The sequence below is a fragment of the Cynocephalus volans genome, chromosome 1 (genome assembly GCF_027409185.1).
Source record: "Cynocephalus volans isolate mCynVol1 chromosome 1, mCynVol1.pri, whole genome shotgun sequence".
Lineage (NCBI taxonomy): Eukaryota > Metazoa > Chordata > Mammalia > Dermoptera > Cynocephalidae > Cynocephalus > Cynocephalus volans.
This window is the reverse complement of record NC_084460.1, coordinates 40,019,567-40,044,935: the sequence shown is the minus strand read 5'-3', so window position 1 is coordinate 40,044,935 and position 25,369 is coordinate 40,019,567. Positions and strand designations below refer to the sequence as shown.

At 34.7% G+C, this 25,369-nt stretch overlaps 1 protein-coding gene across 3 annotated transcripts in view; it reads right to left on the bottom strand.

Moving 5' to 3' along the window:
- Positions 1 to 25,369, bottom strand: part of STK4 (serine/threonine kinase 4) — a 100,468-nt gene that overhangs the window by 48,722 nt on the left and 26,377 nt on the right. For 2 of the 3 annotated variants that reach the window (XM_063095844.1, XM_063095850.1), the window contains exons 7-9: positions 24,167 to 24,304; positions 19,428 to 19,556; positions 18,596 to 18,782 (exon numbers count right to left, since the gene is read on the bottom strand). In XM_063095844.1, coding sequence (XP_062951914.1) covers positions 18,596 to 18,782; positions 19,428 to 19,556; positions 24,167 to 24,304 — 454 coding nt within the window. The remainder of the gene's footprint in view (positions 1 to 18,595; positions 18,783 to 19,427; positions 19,557 to 24,166; positions 24,305 to 25,369) is intronic. The other variant, XM_063095856.1, reaches the window with a different exon arrangement.

The following is a 25,369-nucleotide window of genomic DNA, read 5'->3' as shown; positions in this document are numbered from 1 at the left end:
GCTTCACTAATTCCTTTCAGATGCAATACAGGTGGACTTTCGAAATTAAATTGTTAAACCAGGGATAAAACACTAAAGATAACATTTCTGTAGTCTAATTCTAAACCATGCCATAAAAATCAAAAGAATGTACGTTAAGCTAGAGTATAATCATTTTTTAAATTTCTATCACTGTTTAGATAAAAAAGTGAGAACATTTTTTATTTGATGACCATAGCCCTCCATAACCCACTTAAAGATTTCTAATATTTTTGGAGTTAACTGTTCTTTGTCTCTTTCAACAACTAAGAGTCACAAATAAGATATTCTATCTAAAATGTCTTTGCTTTCATCTATTGATATCAATACCAGAGACCTAATTATACCTGGCATTCATTAGAATTCAAAGTTCCAAAAACTATAATGAATTTTGTAATAAGAGAATTTTTTGACCTAATCAAATATTCAGACATAAGCTGGGTATAAAATACATACATGTATTAGAAATTTATTATTTTATTTATTTATTTTATTTTATTTTTTTGATATAATACATATGTTTATTGCTTAATAACACTTTTAAACTCATATTACAATAATGTGTGTAAATCTTTAGACCCCCCCCTCACATTAACACATAGTCCTATGAAATCCCTTATGCCTACAAGTGGTATAGGAGGAAACAATTACCACACTTGAGAGATATTGTACAGAAAACATACATGTATTAGAAATTTAGCTACAGCAAAATGATTTTAAAAGGTTACATATATCAGATTACCAAAAAGCTAAAATTCATTTTGGATACAGCACAATAGAAAAATTCCTATCCTGGAACTTTATATTACATGTATTTCACCATGATTTAAAAAAAAAAAAATACTGGGGAAAAAAAAACCCTATCCTGGGGTTCAAAGATTTAGATTCTGGTCCTGACTATACAAGGGTACTACAAAAAGTTTGTGGAAAGATTCATATTATTATTTAATTTGATTTTTCCGTGAACTTTTTGACATATCCTTGCATGATTCTGAGAAAACCACAGGTTCTCAATCTGCCAGAAAAAGGATACTAGACCACATTATTTCTAATTTCTCTTGCAGCTTAAAAAATTCCACAATTTTAAGACTTGGCATTAGTGTATTAAAAAAAAATCTATGCCCTAGTTATTGATAACTATTCTCAAGACATTCTTATCTCCAGAGGGATTATAATACTTCATAACCTCTAATCTAAAATACACCATAAACTAGACATGTATGGGAAATAAAGCAAAGACCAGACCAAACTGAAAAAACAGTTAGGACTCAACGAATACTTTAGTAACAAGACTGTCGCTGATTCTTTGGTTTTCTTTTTGTTGTTGGTGGTAGTAATTTGTTTTCTTCTAACAGATGCAAAATGTGACCAAATTTTCCTTGGCCCAAACTATAATAAAGATACCATCTAAAAAGAAGGTAATAAAAAATATGTAACTGAGACTGAAGAAACGAATGAATCAACTGGTAAAGGGAGCCATTTCAACTGGCAAGAAACAGCATAAATTCAAAAATAGTTGGTGATCCCTATATTTAGTGATTCCAGAAATTAACTGCCTACACGATAATGATTCTTTCCTTACTGATAGATTAAGTTTACGTGGAGATGGCAGTATTCCTATTGTGAACAACATTTCCTCACCAACACTCTAAATTGTAGCACCTGTTCTCAGTCTGATTTTATAGACTGATGATGTCTCAGTAAATAAATTTGCATTCCTATCACAATTATTATCTAAGATAGATAGTTTTCAAAAATGGTCACAATAATTTCCTTCTGGTATCCCCAGCTTGAGTTAGGCCCTCTCACAATGATTCTGGGCCTGGCTATCTAACTTGCTTTGGTCAACGAGACAACAACAAATGCATGGCAAGCAGAGAGTTGAAAATTCTTGTGTATTCTACTATACTGTAATAGGCCTGAGTGAGCTTGCTAGATGGTGAAATACCACGTGCACAGGTCCTTCTCAACAGATGTGTCAGCTGAGGCCTTCATAAATCAAGTAGCACCAGCTGCTACTGCACCAAGTAACCACAGAATGGAGCTAACCAGCCCAGACCAGAAGAACTGCCTAGCTGAGTCCAACTAATTGCCAACCTACAGGATCACCAATTAAATAAAATGGCTGCTATTTTAAGCCACTAAATTTTGGGGTGCTTTGTTATACAGCAAAAACTGATAGAGTTTCTCTCTTTCTCTCTCTCTCTCTCTCTCTCTCACTCACTCATACACGCCACTCTATATCTACGAAAAGAGTTTCATTCTTTGGGAACTCAAGTTCAAATTAACTAACACTTACTGAATATCTTCTAACTTTCAGGCTCTATACTACGTGCTTTCACATGATGTTCTCAGCCAAACTTCATGACCACCATATAAAGCAGGGAGGGAAGAGGATTTGCACTTAATTAGGCACCTAGCAAATGCCAAACGATGTACTATTTCATAAAAGAGTTCAAAGAATCTTTTGAGGTATGTATTATTATTACCGTTTTATAGGTGAAAAATTTGCCTAAGATTTCACAGCTAGTAATCAACAAGGATAGGATTTGAATGCCAGTTGTAAGGTGTTAAGTCTGGTGAGCTGCATCTCATATTGTAAATTCTCTAAATCAAACGAAGATTCTTGACATGTTAGAACTGCCATTAAGTTGAGTGCAGAAAGAGTGGGGAATGGAATTTTCCCAGTAAACTTATCTTTGAATTTTTCTTTCAGCACCCTTTAGCTAGATGATCAAGTGTGCTGGACAGCAGTCTGTCGGTGCTGAAAAGCTTAAGACAATCATTCCACACTGATTAAAGGCCATGCTGTTTCCAGGGCTTCAGCTGGCTGGTGGGCTTTTTATTTCAACTTGAGCTAGAGCATTTTTTCAGATGTATCCCAGGAAATGAAGACATTCAGTTGGATAATAATACAAGAAACCTGAAGGCATAGGGAGAATGGACTGAGCAGAAAAACCAATCCTTAAAAATAGCCACATTTTGCTCTGATTCTTTTATCTGATGCAGGAAATACATGAACTCCTATACTATGACTGGCCTATCTTTCTTGGTAAGTAGCATTTGTCAAGCTAAATGGACAATCTGTCCAAGGCCAGAGACAAAGGAGTAAATTCATAAGCAACTGTATCTTCTATTTATTTTTCTTTGAAAAATGCTACGTAAAAGCAAAAGGACCTAACAACCTAAATGTTCATCAGCTGATGAACAGATTTTAAAAACGTATTATATCGATACAGTGGAATATTATTCAGCAATAAAAAGAAATGAAATATTTATATATACAACTTGGATGAACATTGAAAACATATGCAAAATGAAAGAAGCCAGATACAAAGAGCCACATATTTTATGATTCCATTTGCAAAAATGTCCAAATAGGCAATCTAGAGACAAAAAGTTGACTAATGGTTGCCTGGAGACGAGGAGAGAATGGGAAGTGGCTGCTAACAGGATTAGGGTTTCTTTCAGGGGTGATCAAAATGTCTGGAATTTGATAGTTGTCATGGTTGCAATATCTTGTTAATGTATTAAAAAACCACTGGACTGTGCACTTTAAAATGGTGAATTTTACAACACATGGATTATATCTCAATTAAAAAATAACAAAACTTTAAAAATTAGGTTGTGGTGATAGTTACAAAATTCTGTGAATATACTAAAAACCATTGAACTATATACGTAAAATGAGTGAATTGTATAGTATGTAAATTATATATCAATAACTCATTTAAAAAAAAAAAAAGCAGCAAGACCCCTTTCCTCTACTATTTGCTCTTACTTCTGGATTCATATGAACCATACCACAATGCCAGGGTAGATATAACCGGGAAGGAGCTTGACCAAAAACTAAAGCCCACTTTTCCTTTGGAATGGCCATCTACTAGACCTTAAATTTTATGACCTTCTATTTCAAACCTTCATTTTTCACTCAGAGATTATCACTCAGTAAACCACAATGGTCAACCTACTATTTCCTTAATTTCTACAATAACTCTTTACTACCTAAATAATAATTAATTCTACTTGAACTAGAGAACTGGGTAGAGCCTGCATTTTCTTCTGTTTCATGATCAATATTTGCAAGGAAAAAAATCCAGTAATCCCTCAAATGTTTTTTTCTGGCCTGGAATAATACGCCTTAATTTGCACTTCTTATCATAGGGTTTTGGGGGTTTTTTTTAATCCAAAATTTGTTACATGTGTGTAGTTTTGGGTTTTGGTTTTGTTACTGGGCACCTAAGTGCTTTACATGTATCAACTTATTTATTTACAAAAGTTGTTATCCAAGTTGCTGTGTGTGGCCATAAATATTCTTTGGATGTTCTTTGAAACCACTAAGAATTTCTGAAATCATAAATTATAAGATTCCCTGTAATCTAAAATAACTCTTCCACTTAAGCAGATTGGTGATTGCCTCTATGTGAATTGACTTGATTCCTAGGCAATGGTGCTCTAGTTGTTTTAACTCTAGTGAACTGCAATTATCTATTTAAAGAGATCTAAATCCAAACTTCAAAAGGTTACTAACTAGAGCAATAGCTGCAGCACATCTAAAAAGATACAAAAGGTTCACAGGTGAGGATGATCCATACCTCGGTTATTGCAAGAATTTCCGAATTGGTCTTACTTTTTACAGACTTTTGAAACTCCATTTCATCACTTTCCTGATCAAAATGTCTTCACACATCCTATTACCAACAGAATCAAGTTCAAAGTCCTTATGATAATAGCATTCAAGGTCCTCCAAAATCCAGGCAACACCCACATCTGTTTCAGCCAAACTAAATTTTCAATACACATTTCTACCTTTCTGACTTTACCCCTGGCTGGAATATTCTTCCGCAGCATCCCTGCATATCTGAATCCTTGCCTTCCTTCTTACAAATTCTTGAACACTTTTCTGTACCATTTACCCAGCATTTGGCCTAGTATTTTATTACTTCCATATGCAGAGGTCCTTTCTCCTCAACTAAGTTATACCATCATACCACTATCTGAAGCACCCAGGGTAATGCTCTATACATATAAGGGACTAGAATGAATAGTTATAATAGGCATGCCATAAATACTAGATAATGACAAATGTCATCTTCCCCTTGTAATCTATAAGTTCTTAGTCAGCAGTAAATGTCTCACTTGGTTTTTGTATACTATACAGTAATGACACATAGTAACTGCCTAATAAATACTTATTGGTTGGCATAAAGTATTTATTTTTAACAGATGTTGATTCCGAGTTGATACTTCTTATAGCATAAACACTTAAAAAGAATCATCTACTTTTTCTTTATAAATCTATTTAAATTAATATTTGGAAATACATCTCCATTTTCTTCCTGAACAAGAGTAAGAAAGTCAGAACAGCTTAGAGAACCAGAGAAATATATTCCATTAACTGATCAAGACTGATTTATCTGCCTCTTAGGCATAAGAGCCAAAGTATACCTTCTGGGATTCACTTTCCTTTGTTCTTTATTACTATCATTATGCTACTGCCCTCTCTTGGAAAATATATTCCCCCATGGCTATTCTTGACTCTTCTTCTATTACAATACTGGAGTACCTTATCCTCCCCAAAATAAAGGCCTTCAACCCTTTACTCAAGTCACACTGAGATCTGTTATTTTCATATTCTAATATGTGGTCTGGCAGGGTGTTCTGAACGAATTTTCAGGCACCAAGAGTGTGTGCTTTTTGTCTCATCCCAAAAGAATCAAGAATGTTAATTGTTTCCAAAGATAAAAGCGGGCCTAACATCTGGACACAATAAGAAAAATTGCACAAACACTTAGGATTTAGTCTCCACTCTGGCAGGATGACCTTGGATTATCTGTGAAACTGTGAGAAAAATCTAAGTACTAAGATGTCTGTTCTATTGTAAATCTCACCCAAGAGGGAGCTTCTGATAAAATGCACAGTGAGCCACAGTAATTATCTTCCAGGAATGGAAAAAAATCCAGTTGGTAATAAATTCCACAGCATTAAGATAAGAGTTTGAAACTTTACAAAAGAAGGTTAATGTGAATCCAAAGTTCGGCCTTATTTAAAATCTGTCATTTTGTATTTTGAGCTATTTAACAAATTCTCAAAACATCTATCATCTTATTGCCAAGGAATTTAAAACACACACACACACACACACACACACACACACACACACCCACCCACCCCTTTCTCTCTTCTCAGCACATTTGTAAAATATTAGTGAGACTGACAAGTAGCCTTCCTTTAGCTCAATCATTTTCATGCCAGCACCCAGACATACTTGAGATGGTACTTCCAAAAGACTATTAATACCAAGAGTAAAAACTAAAAGCAAAACTATCAAAAGAAAAGGAATTAGGATGAAGAAAAGTAGCACTGGTTGAAGAAATGTTTAGGTCCAATGAAAAAACCACTCTCATACTTTAGAAGACTCATAATATATATATGTATAATGCCTACCATTTTTGAGCATTTATATGCTAAGTATTTTAAATATATTATATTGACAAAATTATAAAATAGGAACTTTTATGTCCCCTTTTTTCAGACCAAGAAACTGAGTTTCAAAAAAAGGAAATAATTTGCCGAAGGTGACTCAGTCTACAAGACCCTGAGTCAAGTTTCAAGCCAAATACTCGATTCCAAAAATTGATGCTCCTTCCATTACTCCTTTTTCCTTTCCTTGTCCTTATTCAGGGATACGATTCCAACAAAACTAAATGTTTTAAGTTTTAGCTTTGGTATGTATAACTGTACTAACGCTATCAGAACTCTCATATGATGCTGACTGTGAGTGGCAAGCATACATGTACACTTAACACTCTCTGATAATAGTTTTAAAAATTCTGAAGGGATCGGAAATTAGACAGTAAATCTACTATGGTAAAGAAGAGTTAAAATACTTGCGTACTTTATGTCCTAATTACTGTACTTACAAGTGATATAATCTGAGTCAGAGAGAATAAGACAACACACAAGGGAGGCAATATTATAACAACCCCCTTCAAACAACTGTGGGTAGAAAGAAAATAGGCTATGAGTAAAGAATTTCTATCTTATGCAGCTCTGAAATTAGTATCTGATGGACAGTGTTGAAATAAAATCATTTCATCATGAGCCTGGCCTTTGGCTTTAACGTAAGGAAACTCACAGAAACAATAAAGTGCCTTCATGAGACTTAGGACATCCCAGGGAACTATAAATGCATAATGTTTTTACCGCATAATATCATCACAGTAATTTATCTAAAACATGTTTCTGAGTTGCCCTAACCTAATTATGCCACTGTGCTTTAAAAATCTATTTCAAAGAAATTAATGTGACTATTGCTCTAGAGGAAAAATTAAAATTTTATAAACTAAGTGAAAGCTTTAAAGAGAAATCATTCCCTTCAGTTCACTGAGTCTAATTTGAAAGGCTTGAGTCAGCGGATATAATCTTCCAATTAGTAGTCCAAGTTCTGCCTCCCATTGGCCTAATAAACCTGGAGATGAGGAGGGACCAGTTACTATAGATCTCTTCGGAATGTGGTGAGGACAAGAAAACCATAACTCTATAGCCAATGAATCTTGAAAGGGAGAACTGTTGCATGTCAAATTTTTACTAGATGAGTACATATTATTGCAGTAGCCATCCTTTGATCTGTCATTTCCTCATGTGAGGCAAAAGCATTTTAACTGCTAAACTACAAATCTGTGCAAATCAATTTTGGATTATCTTTACCTCCAAAAAAATATATTTTTTTTTTGCTTTTTTTTTTTTTTTTTTTTTTTTGTCTTTTTCGTGACCAGCACTCAGCCAGTGAGTGCACTGGCCATTCCTATATGGGATCCGAACCCGCAGCGGGAGCGTCGCCGCGCTCCGAGCGCAGCACTCTACCAAGTGCGCCACAGGCTCGGCCCTTTGCTTTTTAATATATACAAGGGTACTTCAAAAAGTTCACAGAAAGATTTGTACTATCTTTTAATTCTATTTTTCCATGAATTTATTGAGGTAATTTATTTGTTGCAAAATATTTTTAAATAATGTTTTGAAAGCTTGGAATATTTCCACCTCTAGTACCAAACTAAACATTTTCGTTTTAGTTCTAAATATTAACACCCTATTTGATAATGATCAAATAAAACACAGGAGAAATTCTCTTCCTTTAAAAAAGATATTTGCTTGAGAATAGATAACAATGAAACTATTTTTCTGAATATTAAGACACAAAAAAGAGAAAACATATAATTCAATATGAAACAGAATATATGTATAAAATTTTGTTTTCATAGCATTATTAATGGTATTCAGTGCCAATGTAGTACTTTAGATGGCATACATTAATAACAAAAACTAAGATTTTCCTAAACCTCTCTAATATGCTTGATTTTCTGAAGCAAATTGATATTAATGACAGAAATAATACCTGAATCACTTAGTAAAAACCAACAACTTCAAGATAGCATTTTATTGGGAAACTCTTAAGTAAACCTTTCAATTCATGAACTATTCCAAATTAGCTTCTTGAGGTTTATTTCTAAAAACTGAAAATCCTGGTTAAAAATGGTTTAATGTTTTATGTTGATATAATGTCAGACTTACAAAAAGTTGCAGTGTTACAAAGACAACCAGATAACCTTCACTCAGATGCCCCAAATGTTTTCTAGCTAGCTAGAAAACCTTGTCTGTTTATCATCTCACTTGTGAGTCTTAATTTGATAACACAAAATGCCAACATCACAACAGCCTTAGGTTTCACTAGAAGGGTGTTTGAAGATCCTAGAAATAGGTGTCAAAAGACAAGAAATGAAAGCTTTTTACAATATTTAACGAGAAGCCCTGTAACACAGTGGCAATGAAGTCAACAGGCTTGAGGTCTAGTGTGATCTTAGGCAAGATGCTGAACTTTTTTCTCTAAGCTTCAATTTCTTCATACTGTGTGGTAGGGATCTGAGATCTAATCTCCCTATGTCTAATAGATATTGTGAAGGTCAAATGATATAAAAGGAACAACTCCCAGAATGAGTTAACAATTCTGAATCTATATACAACATACAGTGCAGCCTCAAAATACAAAAATAAGATGAAACAAAAGAAAAAAAATACCAAAATTAAGAAAATTAAATCTTCAACCAGAGTGACTGTTTTCTCCTTCAGATACCAAAAGATCATGTATATAAAATTGGTAAAGAATAGACAATTTAAAGACAATCAGAAAGCTAAATCTACTGGATATATATAGATTCCTGCACTGAACAAATAGAAAACACACATTCTTTCTAAGGCACACAAAGCATATTTAAGAAAAATAACACGCAAAGTCACAAATGTCTCAAAAAATACCAAATACTTGGTATTTTAACAGCAATTCTCTGAAATTAAAAATTTAAAAAAGCAGTTTTTAAAAATCATACATTTGGTTTTATAAAGGCACTTTGAATAATTCATGGATTAAAAAGAAATGAAAAAAGAAGAGAAATATGTAAAAGGCACAAGTACCATGAACTGGGAGAAAATATTTACAATACACCACATATGAAAATTTATAAAAGGCAGCTAAAACAGAACTTAGAGAAAAAGTTACAATGTAAACTGAGTATATTACTAAGCAAGAAAATTAAATAGCTAAGTGTTTAACTAAAAAAACAAAATTAAACACCAACTTTGATTTAAAAAAAAAAACAAAACTCAAACTAGAAATAGACAAGAACTTCTTTAACCTCATGAGGGGCATCTACCAAATCCTGCTGTAAAATTAGACTCAACATTAAAACATCAGAAGAATTTTCTTTAAGTTGAGGAACAAGACAAGAATGCCTACTGCCACCTCTACCATTCAACACTGTACAGAAGGTCTTAGTAAGACAGAAAAAATACAAAAGAATCAAAAGAAAAATCTAATATTGTAATTCACAAAACCTATTACAATTAATAAAACAATCCATAAAAATCGAAAACAATCATCTATAAAAGCAAAAATCTTAAAATCAAAAGTTTTTTAAAGTATGCCATCTGCAACAGCAATAAAACTATAAAATATGTGAAAATAAATTTAACAAAAAGATCTAAAACATTTTTGTGGATAAAATTATAAAGTTATCATAGGATATAAGCAATAAACCAAACAGATAGAAAGATAAGCCATGCTTATAAATAGGAAGATTTAACATCATAGAGATAGCAATTCTGCCTAATTAATCTATGTATGCAGTGCAATTAAGTCAAAATCCCAGTAGCATTAAGCAAAATTTGTTACACTAATCCTAAAATTTAAATGGGAGAATAGTGATATAAATTTCAAGTAGTAACCTGTGCTGAAAAGAAAAATAAGGAGATGAGGAATCTATTTTAGATAGATGGTCACAGAAGTCCTGAGAAGGTGACAGGACCAAAGACCGGAATGCAGGGAGGCAGCAAGTCTTTCAAATGGAAAGTCTTTCAAATAGATGACTATTAGCTAATAATGTAAATAAAAACAAGTTTCTGATACATTAAAGAAAATCCTAAATGTGAACTTCAAAACTTTACAACTTCTAGAAAAACAAATACAGCAGACTACTTTTAAGACATCTGGGTAGCAAAATAATCTTAAGGGAGATACAAAAAGCATACTTTATAAGAAAATGTAGACAAATGTGACTTTATGAAAAAGAACGTTGCTAAGAAAAGACTACAAAGTTAAAAGCACAAGCCACAAACTGGGAGAAAATATTTCCAATACACATAACTGGCAAAAAAAATTAGTACCCGAGATATAAAGAAACACTACAAATCAAAAGACCAAAAAAGGGGGGGGGGGGCCAAGGCTATTCACAAAGAAAGAATTAGACTTTAGACTTTTGTGTAATAAACATTGAAATAAGTAAGATTAAAACTAAAGAGATCAGGCCACAAAAGCTATAAAATGTCCTTATGAATATTTATTTTGATACATAAAATAACTCTCCCAAGTCAGTTATGCACAAGAATTATTAGTTCTATTTTTAAAATTTATTCAATTATTCAGTTAGGGCCAGTTTAGCTGATGACAGTTTCAAAACTATATGCATGGTACCATGCCGCAGAAAGAGAACAGCTTCTGGTAAAAGTCCACTGAGAATTATGAAAAGTGGGGGGAAAGCTACTATGTTACGATGTTTTGGCTAACTTCAGTATTATTTGAATTTTTCCAAGTAAGAGATATCCAATCTCCTAATTTAATAAAGTGTTGCCATTGTTACTTAAAAAACATTTTTAAATAAATAAATAGTGGTGTTGATTTAGAATAAAGCCTACCATAGGTGAGATTTGTGAACTCAAATGGGAACAAGATTTTAATTCATAAACTATTACAGAGCTCCCTCTGCTGGCCTAGGGAAAGCACAACCATCCTAACACTGACACACAACCTCTCATGTCACTTCAGTCATGTGCCCTTCAGTTCTTGGAGGTAAACAAGGTTCTTCTAGAGCTCTTATTCAAGAAAACAAAAAACAAAACAAAACAAAAAATGTCTAGACAAATAGAAGTCTTCTAAATTCCCCAATCTCATATTTTATTCAGACAAGGGTTTTCAAAGCAGTGCAAGCCATGGTTTCCCTCTCTATGGTTCTTGCAGGTATTTTAGGGCTACTCATAAAGCAATCAAATCCCATCTCGCCTTAATTCCTTCCCTCCAACTGCAATCTGACTCTTTACTGTAGATTCAGATATACACATCCAAAAAATATTTCCTCACATGTAACAATATTATTAGCCTACCAGAGACATGTCCCCTTTGAATCCTTTCCTTCTGGAAATCCTAAGACATATGTAGCTAGTTAATGAAACAACCAACAAGAAGAGATACATCACTACAGGCTGAGACTTACCAACAAATGACCTATAACATAAGCCTTAGTCCTGGCCCCCAATAATTTGATAAAGGGTCTCTGCTGGGAGCAGTAGAATAAAATGGTTGACTGCAGAAAACAGAAAAGTTACTACCATATTTTTTAGATCAGCACAACTGGCTAACCTTCATTTGTCCTTTATATGTCAGCTGAGATTTCACCTTCTCTCAGACTCCATTCAAGACTGTCAGCTGCCCCTTGTCTGGGACCCCATGTGAACTGTCCTTACCTCTTCCTGACCACTTATCCCACTGTGCTCTAATTGCCTGCTGGCTGCTCAGAGACTGTGGCTGCCATGAGATCTAGGACTGCCACATCCCATACCTGCCACAGTGTCAGGCACAAAGCTGCATTCAAAAAATAGTTACTGAATGAAGGGATTCTTTGGAAACATCTACTAAAGAAAATAAAATTCTCTGAAGAAATACATGGCAACTTCATTAATAATAGAAATATAAATGAAAACTAACCATGGAGGACCTTTTTTACACGTTAGCAACAAAATAATTAGTGACAATATATCATGCCAGACAAGCCATGGTTTTAAATACGATATTCATACATTACTATTTCCAAATATATAAACAAATTTCTATCACTTTAAGCCTACTATAATTTTTTTATTACGTATCACTAGAATATCACTATTTGTTCTTTAAATGTACAAAAGCAAGGGAAGAAACAAAGGATAAAGGTAGCTGCTATTAATTCTTGTGGAATGTATACTGGTACAAACTTTTTGGAGGACAAAATGGCAATACACACCCACTAAATTGTTCAAATATTTCTGGAAACTTTTCCTACAAAACACTGAAAAGATGGAAAATTTTAGAAGATGTTCCCTGAGAAGTTATTTGTTACAGTGAAAAATCAGAAACAACCAAAATGCCCAGCAATGGATAAATGATTTTAAAACATTGTGAAGTGCAATAAATATAAAAAAGGGCTATGCAGCAACCTTGAAAAAGCATAGTTGGTACTAACTATGGTTAATAACTAAAAGATAACCAGAAAGCAGAATATCTAGGCAAATCATAACTATGTAGAAATCATACAGGCATATGGTCAAGAAAAGGAGTTCTTTTGGAGAGACAGGATTTGAGGGTGAATTGCTTTTTTAACAGGGCACCAATATTGCTATAGTAATGGTGGTGTAATAATTTTTTAAAAAGTAAATGAGAATAGAAGCAAATGAAATATCTAACTTTTCAAAGACAAAGAAGTATCCTTCTTTAAAAGAGAGATCTGTAAAGCTGCCAAAAAGTATCAAAAAGTTCATGAAAGGTTATGACCAGATGTCTTAAACAATAAATTATGAATGCAAGTCTTCCCATTTCCATGTTAATGTTTCTTTGAAATCACAAACTAAAATTAGATTCTATAAAACTAACACGAACAATTATAGTGGTATGTATATCTTTTCTGGTTAAGTATATCAGAGGTAATAGTTACAATTTTTAAGAAGACTTTTTTAAAAAGCAGTTTTAGGTTCACAGCAACATTGAGAGAAAGGTACAGAGATTTTCCATATCCTTTATATTTCCTGTACACACACAAGCATAGCCTCCCTCGACAGTTATAATTTTAATTATCAAGGATAAACATTTCACAGAGGTTCAAAATAGGCACCTGATGAAAGCCTATTTATTTTCACAAATTTTAACTTCTAGAAACTTCAGTTTACAAATTATATAATTCTTATAAATGTGTAGACTGTTAGAGTTGTAAGGGGCAATGAAGTAAATAAACTTAGTAATTCTTGAATTATACTAATTTAATTTCACTGACGCCCACAGAAGGAATATGAATTATCCAACACCACACAGATAGCTAGTATCTGACCCAGGCTTATACCTGGTCTACTTTAAATATTCAAAAATCAATTCTGAAGAAATAATATGATACCTGATATTTGTTTTAAATTAATTCATTTTATTATTTTCTTTTGAGGGAGGTGGGCTGAAATATGATGGGCAGTGAGTTGATCATTTTTGAAGCTGGGTGACAGGTTCATAGGGGTCATGATATATTCCATGTAATTGTATATATGTTTTAATTTTCCACAATAATAAGTTTAAATAACTCCTAAAACAATAAAAGTAAAGATCTTAAAATAAGTGGAAAATCTGTTAAATTAGTAGTCCAGAAACTGAATCACAAAACCTGCAACAGACTGTTAGTGAACTGAATTTATTTAATGTTGTTTAGCCTGTGACTGCTGAGGTTTTTAAACGATTCTCGTCATGACTACGATAAAAGAGGCATGTTTTTAATTAAACATTCATTAAAGATGCATGTTTTTCATGCTAAAACTATTCAAGGTCAGAAATCGAAAAGAACAAACAATTCACTGAATTAATTAGCACTTGAAATATAAAAGTTACATTTGGAACAAAATTAATTCTTTAAATAAAAAAGGGCAGATTTTCCATAACACATGCTACACAACATATGCTAATAGACAAGTCTAGTTATAATTATCTACATAATTAAACCCCTTAAAACAAGTGAAAAATATAGCACTCAGAGTCAAAGAAAACAAAAAGAGGTCAGCAGCTCATTACTGCAACATGAACCTCCCCAATAAATCACACTGGCTATTTTATAAAATGGGAAAAAGGGAGGGAAAGGGAGTAAAACTGAATCTAGTACATAGCATTCAGTTGATAATTTATGTAACATCAAAGACAATATTTATAAGCTGCTTAATCTCGAGTCTAGAGGATGAAACAAACCCAAGAGCACTGAATGAGATAAGAATTTAAAGAGACTAGAACAGGGCCTGACAATGTTTTCATAAATACTTTATAAGTATCCACTTAAGACCATAAAAAACAGTGAGAGGATGAAGAAGGGAGAAACAAAAAGGATTCATAAGGCAATGCAGAGTTCAAAGCCCTAATTTACAGTTTATTCAGTTTATGACATCAGCAATATTTTGGGTAGAATTTTATTTCTGATAATAACCCTAGAAAATTTGGGAAATAAATAGAATTTAAAATACCTATAATCCTACTACCAGTGACAACCAAGGTGGAATGTGGACTATGAGAAATGACTCCAACTGTATCACAAATGAATCATCTAACCACACTGATGAGGGTAGAAAAGAAAGAAGCTGACCCAAGTAACTTCAGAAAACAATGTTTTGATTGGATACTGAAGGCTAAAGACATACACTGTATTCTAGCTGGTAAATTTGTTTCTCACAAGGGTATGGGTAACAATTCTAAAAAAAATACTTTATAAGTACACTAGAGTTGAACAAATAAGTAAAAATACTGTAAATAATAGGAATAATAATAATGTAGATAATGGGATTCCTCACTGTTGGGGGAGAGATGTTACAAGGAATGGAAGAATCAACCCTGTGGTACTGAATTGGAGTCAAAGGTATCATAATGGACTCATGGTTTTATATACAGATACACACACAGATGGATATACACAAAAATGAATTAAATATGTATATATGTAAGCGTTTCTCTACATATATACACTATATTATAGCTCTGTTTACTGGGAGAGCCCAAAAATAGTGATCTTGGTTTCTAAATAACAATCTTCAGTAAAAGAAACAGGGCTCCATGCAGATATAGGTGATTCCAGAGCTGCTGCAAGGAAAATTTAAAATAGGCCTAGAGCAACTTGCACTGCTCAAACAAAAGAATGGAGACATGCCAAAAGTACATGGGAGCCAACATGAAAATGCTCTCAACAGCCAGTCAGGAAAATCTGAGAAACAAAATAAATAATGATAATATGAGATAATAACCCAAAGAAAAAAATAAATATCTATGAGTCCACACTGATAATATATAATGGCACAAATAAATAAGTAGGTGACGAGGGACAATTCTTCATTGTGGAAATAGTCCAATTAATAAATGTAGAAGGAATGAGAGAAAAAGAAAACCACATCACAGTGATAGCAGTTACAGTCAATATTTACCCATGGATGCCAACATTACTGGGAGAATATTTGAGGTAAAACAAGATATTTATACAGTCTCAAAGTATTTTCTCCAAAATATTTATCTACTAGAAAGGGAAAAACAGTAACTTTACAGCAGAGAAACCTGGCAGACACCACACTAAGCAAATGATCAAGGATGACATCACCAGTAATAACACATATTTTATCATGGATCCCCTGGTAGGATTCACTGGGAAGGGAACACCACCTCTGTGTTATTCTTCCCAATAATACATACCTCAATATAACCATAAGAAAATATCAGGCAGACCCAAATTGAGGAATATCCTACAAAATAACTGATCCGTATGCTTCAAAAGTTTCAAGATCATAAAAGAAAAGGAAAGACTGGGAAACTATCACAGATTGGAGGAGACGAAGAAATGTAACAACTAAATGCAATGTGGGATCCTAGATAGGACTCTAAAACAGAAAAAAAAAAAAATGAAAAAACTGGTAAAGTCCAAATAATAGTTAACAGTATTAAACAATTTTAATTTCCTCCTTTTGGTAACAGCACTATAGTTAACAATGAGGGAGCTAGTGAAGGGTATATGGAAACTCTGTAGTATTTCTGCAATTCTTCTCCAAGTCTAAAATTACTTCAAAATAGAAAGTTAAAAATTTACCAATAATCCTATTACCAATGATAACCACTTTTAATATTCTGATTTCCCTCCAGCCTTTTTTTTTCTTTTTCTTTTTTAGTCTTTATTCTATGCATATATTTATCTTTTTACTTTTACAAAACTGGACTCATGCTATAATTTTAATTCCTTCTTTTTTCACTCAACAACACAAGTATTTCCCCAATGCACTAAGTATTCCTCAGAAACAGGATTTTTAGTATTTTTATATGGTATTCTATTCCACCCTATGGATATACCACAGTTTTTTGGAGCAATCATCTGCTAATTTAATTCAGATTTTTTTTTTTACAATTACATGTAACATATCTGGAAAAATTCTTGAATATCAGTTGTCTACATCTTCAATTATTTTCTTGGACCAGATTCCTAAAAGTGGAATTTACTGAGTCAAGGGTTTGAACTTTTTAAACTTTTGATACATACTTCATTCCAGAAAGTTATACCAATTTATGCACCCACCAACATTATTACCACTCAGCATCCATATAATCTGACCAGACGCCAAACAGAGATGAAGAGCCTGAGGCCCAACACGGGCAAAAAAGAAAGCTTTTTCCTTCCAAAATAAAGGGTTAATTATAAATATAAAGACCATGATCTAAAAGGTGAAAATTAGAGGGGAGGCCTGAGAACCACAGTCCTGGAACTGTCCATTCCAGCCACAATAAACCACCTTCAGTTCCCCTGAGCTCACGTACCTCTCTCTTGCCTCTAGGATCTTGTGCACACTGCTCCCTCTGCTGGAACATCTCCACTCACTCTATGTACTGCCAACCTTCCTGCCTTTTTCCTCCAGGAGTGTTTCAGTCTAAGTCTATTTTAAAACTCATTTCCTACACTGAGTTGTTATTAAAGCAGGTGGCAGTTTCTGCCCTAGACTAGATAATGATTTCCTTCAGGGCAAGGACTGTTTCTTCATTCCCTACTGTGTCCTCAGCACCTAGCAAAGTACTTGAGATATAGGAGACACTGAAAAAAATTTTATTGAATGAAATAATCAATCACAACGCAGACGATCTAGAGCAGGAATTAGCAATCTTTTTCTGTCTGTAAAGGGTTAGACAGCAAACATTTTAAGCTTTGGAAGCCATATGGTCTCTGTCACTACTATTCAACTCTGCCTTTGTAATGCAAAAGTAGCCACAGACAACACATAAGTGAATGGACATGACTGTCCAATAAAACTTTATTACCAAAAGCAGGTGGCAGGCCAGATTTGGCCCATGGACCATAGTTTTCCAATCCCTGTTTTAAAGGAAGAGCCTTTAAACTTTAAAAATGAAAGAAAAAAAGTAGATTATGAAAAGATCATAGAGACTTAGTGTTTTAACCTATGCAAAGTTTAGGCTAAATTGTAATCATACAACTCAATTATTATCATTTTGTACTTCCAAATTCCTTTTATCTGTGGGTTTGTCTGTAATTCACAGAATAAGGGGAAGGGCAATAGCTGAACAGTAGGGGAGAGCATGGTACCCTAAGATGGGAGCTGAACACAAGGTGTTAGGCCTTAGTCACAGGCGAAAAAGGATCAGCCAGATGTGAAAAAAAAGCAGAAATGGGTTTAAACCAGAAAGAACTTGATAGAACTTTTAAAATTTAATCAGTCACCTTTAATTGAGTGTTGGTAAACCTGGGTTAGACACATGGACTGAAGATAGGTAAATAGCTCAGAATTTCATTACGCTTTAAAACGAATTCTTCATCAAAACAATATATGAGGGTACTTCAAAAAGTTCATGAAAAAATAGAATTAAAAGGTAATATGAATCTTACCATGAACTTTTTGAAGTACCCTCGTATATGCCTGCCTCCACAGATCAAGGTAAAGAAGGAAAAAATGACAAACATTCAATGAAAGAATGGCTATTCAGGTTCAAAAGCAAAATCCCTCCTCATTGTTGATGCTTTCTAGACCCTGACTTCACATGCCAGATTTCCCCCTCCCCAAACCTCTTGCCCCCACCACAACCCTCCAATATAAAAACTCCTTTGGTTGTGGCAACAGAAGAGGGAACTCAAGACTGAGCCAGCATGGACCATGGGAACCCGTCATCTCTGAAATGTGTATGCTATGTCTGAGAAGTTAGTATATTTGATCAGAGCCTTACTTTTCATAGTCCCTTCCTCTTCCTCATCCTCTGCATTGATCACCATGGTGCCCAGCTGTGATGGCAGTGTGTCATCATGCTCAATCATAGTATTGGCTCCTTCACTTATGGTGCTGGCTACTCGGACAGTGCCCATCTCGTCACCCACTGCTCGAACCATCGTGCCAGAATCCATTTCATCCTCCTCCTGCAAAAAGACGAAATCACACACTGGGGCTAATTAAATCAAAAGACTTTGAGTTTTCTGAATTACTGTTACTCATCTTGGTGCAAATTTTTCTGGATTTTGACACTTGTTCATGTTCTAAACTCACCTTTTAGAACTAAAAGGACTCTTACTTAATAAAAGAAGATCACAAACTTACCGATATGAGACGACCAGCATATCTAACCCTAAAGAGTCCTCTGCACCTTAAGAGAGTTTTGAAACACAGATCTAAAAAGCTGATGTGAGCATCCTTGGAATCTGAGGGTTGTAAGGGAGTCTATAAGTATAACAGCTACATATTAAGTATAGAACCTATATTCCTCAAAAGGGCATGGAAAAACCAAGTCTCAAGAGAGCATTCTCTCTCCAAAATATAAATTAATAAAATATAAGGGGGCAAAAGAGCAAAATTTAAAAGTGTTTTAGGAAGCACTGGGAGAGGAATAGGCACAGATTCAGCAAGCCTCTAGCAAGTCTTGGTCTAGGTTAGGATGCAATCATACAAGAAGAGTCTCCAGCTTCAGGCTGATCAAACATCTCCTACTCATCTTACCTGGCTTGGCAATCATGAAATAACAAGCATTAATGTAATGCCTGAGGCCCAGAGCAGTACCTGCCACTCACCGAGTTTTCTTCATCATCCTGGTCCACTTCCCGCTGCTGGGCTTCCTGGCGTTTCAGTTTCACATCCATTGCTTCGTTAATTAAGTCCCGCAGTATTGACACTCCTTTGGCACTCTTGACAAATGGGTGCTTAAACGAGAAAGGGGAAAGCACTAGACACAGTTTATATGGCCACAGTGCAAAAGCAGTGCCTGGCACACAGTGGGTAATTAAATAATATTTGTTCAATCAATTAATGAATCTAATGTTTCTCTTTATGCTTCGAACAATAGCTAAACCACACTTACTTTCGTAACTCTGAACAGACGCACATTCAGGCTTTGCCTATCTTTTTCAGCCTGGCTGGAACACCTATACCATTTATCTCTCAAATGTAGAGATTCTCAACAGGGTGGTATCACCCCATGAAGGAAGTCTTGTAAATGTGTTAGGAGCATGTTGTAGTGTTGCCACAATGTTTAGAGAACACAAATGGAATGAAACGAGAGGCAGGGACACTAGCAATCCTGGAAAGTGTGGAACAGTCCTGCCTGCACAACAATGAACTGTGGCATATTCTGCATGTCTTCAAATGTCTCAGAATATATGTACACTTTAGGAAATAATAGTGAAAAATTTTTCCAAGAGATTTACAAGAAAAAAAGAGGGCAACGTCTGGGGTCCTAGGCAGGAGCCAAGGGTGACCACCTCCTTGTCCTAGAACGGGCAAGAGAGCTACGCCTGAGGTCCTACGCAGGAGCCAAGAGCAGCTTCCTCTACTCTGAAGCAGGCAAGAGAGCACACTGAAAATACCATCTTCTTGCAGATGGCCTACCTAGCCACTGCCACAGACCCAGCTGCCAGAAAAGCAGCTTGATGCCACAATAGCAGCCACAGCCACTGCGCAGGCAGCCCATCAGTGAGTCACCAGTGGAGACCAGAAAAAGAATAGGACATCTCTCTCAAAGCCCACCACAGAGTGGTAGAAGAAGCAACTGCTCTATCAGATAACCAAACATCAACATAGAGATACTAGAAATAGGAAAACCGAACAAAATATGACACCACCAAAAGAATACAGTAATTCTTAAATACTAGACCCTATAGAATCATCCAAGCAACCATCTTAAGGAAACTCACTAAGATACAAGAAGACTCAATTAGACAACATCATGAAACAAGGAAAAAAATCCAGGATATGAAGCAGGAAATTTACAAAGAGATTAATACCTTAAAAAAGAATATAGCAGAACCATGAGACAGAAGGATTCCCTCAATGGGATAAAAAACACAACTGACTGGTTAAGCAGCAGGCTAGAACAAGCAGAAAAAAAGAATTTCTGATCTTGAAGATAGTGTTTTTGAAATAACCCAGGCAAAGAGAAATAAAGAAAAAAGTATTTTAAAAACTGAAGAAAATCTAACAGAGCTAGTAGAAGATAATCTTAAGTGCACAAACATTTGAATCATGGCTGTTCCAGAAGGGGAAGAGAAAGTAAAAAGCATGGAAAACCTATTCAATGAAATAATAACGAAAAACTTCCCAGGTACAAGGAGACATGGACCTTCAGATCCAGGAGACTCAAAGAACACCAAACAGATTCAACCCAAGAAGATCCTCTCCAAGACACATAATAGTCATACTGGCAAAGCTTGAAGACAAAGAGAGAATCTTAAAAGAAGCAAGGGAAAAGCATCAAGTCACCTATAAGGGAGTCCCTATCACACTAACAGCAGACTTCTCAACAGAAACTCTACAGGCCAGAGGAAAATGGGATGATATATTCAAAATACCAAAAGAAAAAAACTGCCAGCCAAGAATGCTATACCCAGCAAGGCTATTCTTCAGAAATGAGGAAGAAATAGTGTATTTTCCAGATAAGCAAAAACTGCAGGAGTTCACCACCACACCAGTCCTACAAGAAATCCTTAAGGAAGTTCTGCATCTGGAATCTGAAAAGTGATAATCACTACCATGAATACACAAGGAAGAACAAAACACACTGGTAAAACCAAAATGCAAAAGGGAAAGAGAAAGAAACTAAATCTTACCACCACAAAAAACTACAACGACAACATAATAATGCCCCTGCTTTATTTCTGATTTTAATAATTTAGGTCTTCTCTTTTTTCTTGGTCAGTCTAGATAAAGGTTTGCAAAATTTGTTAATGTTTTTAAAGAATCAACTTTTGGTTTTGTTAATTTTTTCTATTGCTTTTTAATTCCCTATTTCATATATTTCTGTTGTAATCTTTGTTATTTCCTACTTATATTTGCTTTTGGTTTAGTTTGCTCTTCTTTTTCTATTTTCTTAAGGTAGAAATTTACATTACTGAGTTGAGGTTTTTCTTATTTTTAATATAGGTGTTTATAAGCATAAATTTTCCTCTAAGCACTGCATAAGCCCTGCAACCTATAAATTTTGATATGTTGCACTTTGATTTTTATCTCAAAGTACTCTCTGATTTCCCTGTGATTTTTCTTTTTACCTATTGTTTATTTAGGAGAGTGTTCTTTAATTTCCACACATCTGTCAATTTTCTAGATTTCCTTCTGCGATTGTGGTCAGAGAACGTATTTTCTATTATTTTCTATGATCTTAGTCTTTTTAAATGTATTAAGACATGCTTTGTGGCCAAAAATAAAAATAAAATATATTAAAAAAATGAATTAAACCAATAAGTTAAATGTAGAATCAGTCCCTAATTAGTTCTTCAATACTGTGTTTAAAAAAAAAAGGGAGAGAGATGCAAAAAGTGCAGTAATTTAGGAGGTGATTTTGAGAAGGGGTGTTTACACTGAATAAAGACATTGTTTAGAAACCACTAAATAATTTACTCATCCCATTTATTCTTTCTATTCAATGTACTGCAGCATTTCCACATTTCCAACTACATATTTAGGTTAAAAGGATTTTAGTGCAAAAGTACAGTTACAACAGAAATACTAAAACTGACCACAGTATGTAACAGATGTAGACTCAAATATTATTTAATCAGCAAAAACACCTGAAACCCAGGAATATTGCTGAATTTTAGTAATAAAAATTGTTTTAAAGTTTTTCATATTAATACCATATTATGTTTTTGTTGCACATGTTTATAACACAATGATAACAAACGTATGCTGTGAAAGTTACAAATGGAAATTCTTTTAGGGGGGCTGCCTGTTGTTTTTTCTAAACTTACTCTGATATTATCCCCAGGGTTTCTTTTTGCAATCCATTCTATTCTCCATCACCCACCAAAACATATGTCTCTAAGGCTTTTATAAGTACTCCAGAGATTGAAAGTATGTATGCCTTAACATGTGGTGGGATCACAATACAGGAGATATATTTCCATAAAACTTCATCACTACCCATCCACCCAGGAAGAAAATCTGGCAATACACTTAGAAGTAAAACCCAAGCTCATCTGCAAGAATATCACATTACATTACTCTCTCCACTTGCAGTCTATAAGATTGTTTCTCTCTTTCTCTTATCATATACAAATAAGTCTGGCCTATCATTACTTAACATCAGTTTTATGCTAGTGTCCACCCATTCATTTTCCTGTATTTACTGAATGAAATGGTTTCTGATCTTCTTACCGCTCTTAAATCTAAACTGATTCATCATGCCAGGTACAGGTATCTATTTCTACGCCTGCAAGTTATGTCAAGCTGGGGCATTTTTACAATCGACATATATATTATTTTATTATAAAATATCTTTATATTTATCCACTATATCACAGACAATACTGATTCTTTTTCATTATGGGCATAAATAGATTTTATTATCTATGAGCTTCATTTCAGAAGAATAACAAGAGTGTTAAAAAATATATGCTGGTTATTAAAAGGGGGAAACTGGGTCTGAAATGGTTAAAAACCATTGGCCTAGCCCAGTAATAATAGCACGTATTTATCAAATTCATACCATACTACCTTCAAGACATGTAAAGCTTTATTCAAAGTTGCACACATGATATAAATTAATCTTCATATGATGCAAGTACTTTATCTCCATTTTATAAATAAGAAAACTACAGTAACAGAGAGGTTCAGTTACTTGCCCAAGGTCACAAAGCTAATAAATAGGGAGAAAGGACTCAAACCTGGGCAGTCTGACTCCAAAATCCAAGCTCCTAACCCCTAAGCATACTGCCTGCCAAATATCATCCACCCATCCTTCAAGGCCCAGGCATAGAAGCTACCTCCTCCAGAAAAGCACTCCTAGTATCTCTAGTCCAAAGTGGCTTGTTCCTATCATGAGGTACAACAATGCCCACCACTGATCTCAATTCTTTGTCAGAATTGGGTAGACTTGATGGCATTCGTGCTTTGGAATCAGAAAGACCCAGGTTCTAATGTCAGCTCTGTTGTTTATCAGCTGAATGGCACTAAATTAGTTGACTTCTCTAAACCTCCATTCTCTCACCTATAAAAGTGAAAGAATTCCCACCCCTCACAGGGTCTATGTGATGATTAAATGGCATAACATGCAAAGCAGTTAGCACACAGCAGGCACTCACTAGATGTCAATTCCCTTTTTCTAATCCCACACAGCCTGAATTTTCTTGCATTATTGTATTGTTCAATGAGTTAACATTCTTTTCCATATCTTTTCTATTCAAATAGATACACCCCTCCCTAGAGGCAGGGAATGTCTTACATATATGTCTTTACTATCTCCATGTAGATGGCTTAATAGCATCTTTTGGTCAGCATGTGAATGAAATAGAGAGAGGCAGCATCACAGGGTGATTCATACCTGTAGGAGCTGAGTGGCTGTGGCTCTCTGCTCAGGGCTCTTTACAAGACACTGCTTCACAAAATCCGTGAAGTTATCTGACCACAGCTCTGGTTTTCGGAATGTGGGAGGAGGGTTTGTAGGAATCATGAAAATTGCCTGGTGAAAAAAAAAATTTGGTAAAATAAAAGTGATGCTCCAATAAAAATATGACTAGAATTACATTTGAAGCTTGGTAAAATGATTTCTCTCTTATCCACTGATAAGCCTATCCAAATCCCAACAAAATCTAGGCCATCTCAAAGTAGGAAGTATGACAATTAGAGAATCTGATATATTTCTCTTCCTCCCTTTCCCTGTCTCAGATGCAGTCTTGTCCCCTAAAAATCTCACAATAATGATCAAGCTTTTTTTTGTTTGTTTTCGGCTAACCACAGTCCATTGCCTTTTAAAGTGAGAAGGCAAGACCTAAGAGTATCCATATCCTGAAGATAACCTCAGACCCAGAGATGCCAAGTTTCCCTCATCCTTCAAAGTCACCACCAGGGAACACTTATTCTATCTTATGGAATAGCGTGTTTCCCAATTCTAGAATCACAATAAAGTTAACTGAGATCTTTAAAAAAAAAAAAAAGTCACCACCACTCCTGGATATCAGCAGTGACTACAATGAGGTCATCAACCAGAAATCCCAAAAAGCACGTGAAAGTTAGTAACCTCCAACCCAATCCAAATCAACATACTTGGAGGAAAAAAAACAATTAAAAATTGACTCACTATACTGCAGTGAAATTCTGTTTCGAAAATAAGACTATTATTTACTGGATTTCCAAAGAAAACTTCAATTTTTTAAAAAATAAAACTTTATAATAAGCAGCTTAAATTATATTGTTTAAATCTAAAAATATAGCCAGTAAATCCCCCCACCCTTCCCTATTTCTGCCCCCCAATAAAGAGGGGAAGCTTATTTTTGAGTTCATGAATACTTTAAAAAAACTGTTAAGTCTTTTAATAAGAGAACTAATTAATCGAAGAAGAGGAACAGCATATGGAGAGGACTACGAAGCCTCTGAGGAAGGCAGGGTCTGGAGTCTTATAAAAGTGCTACAATGGGGGTTTCCGGGAGTGAGTAAAGCCTAGGAAATCCTCGGGGTATCAACATTGAGGGCAATCCAGTGGGTATGAAGTCTATGGGCCCTTAACACTCTAGAAGTGGATGGAAGT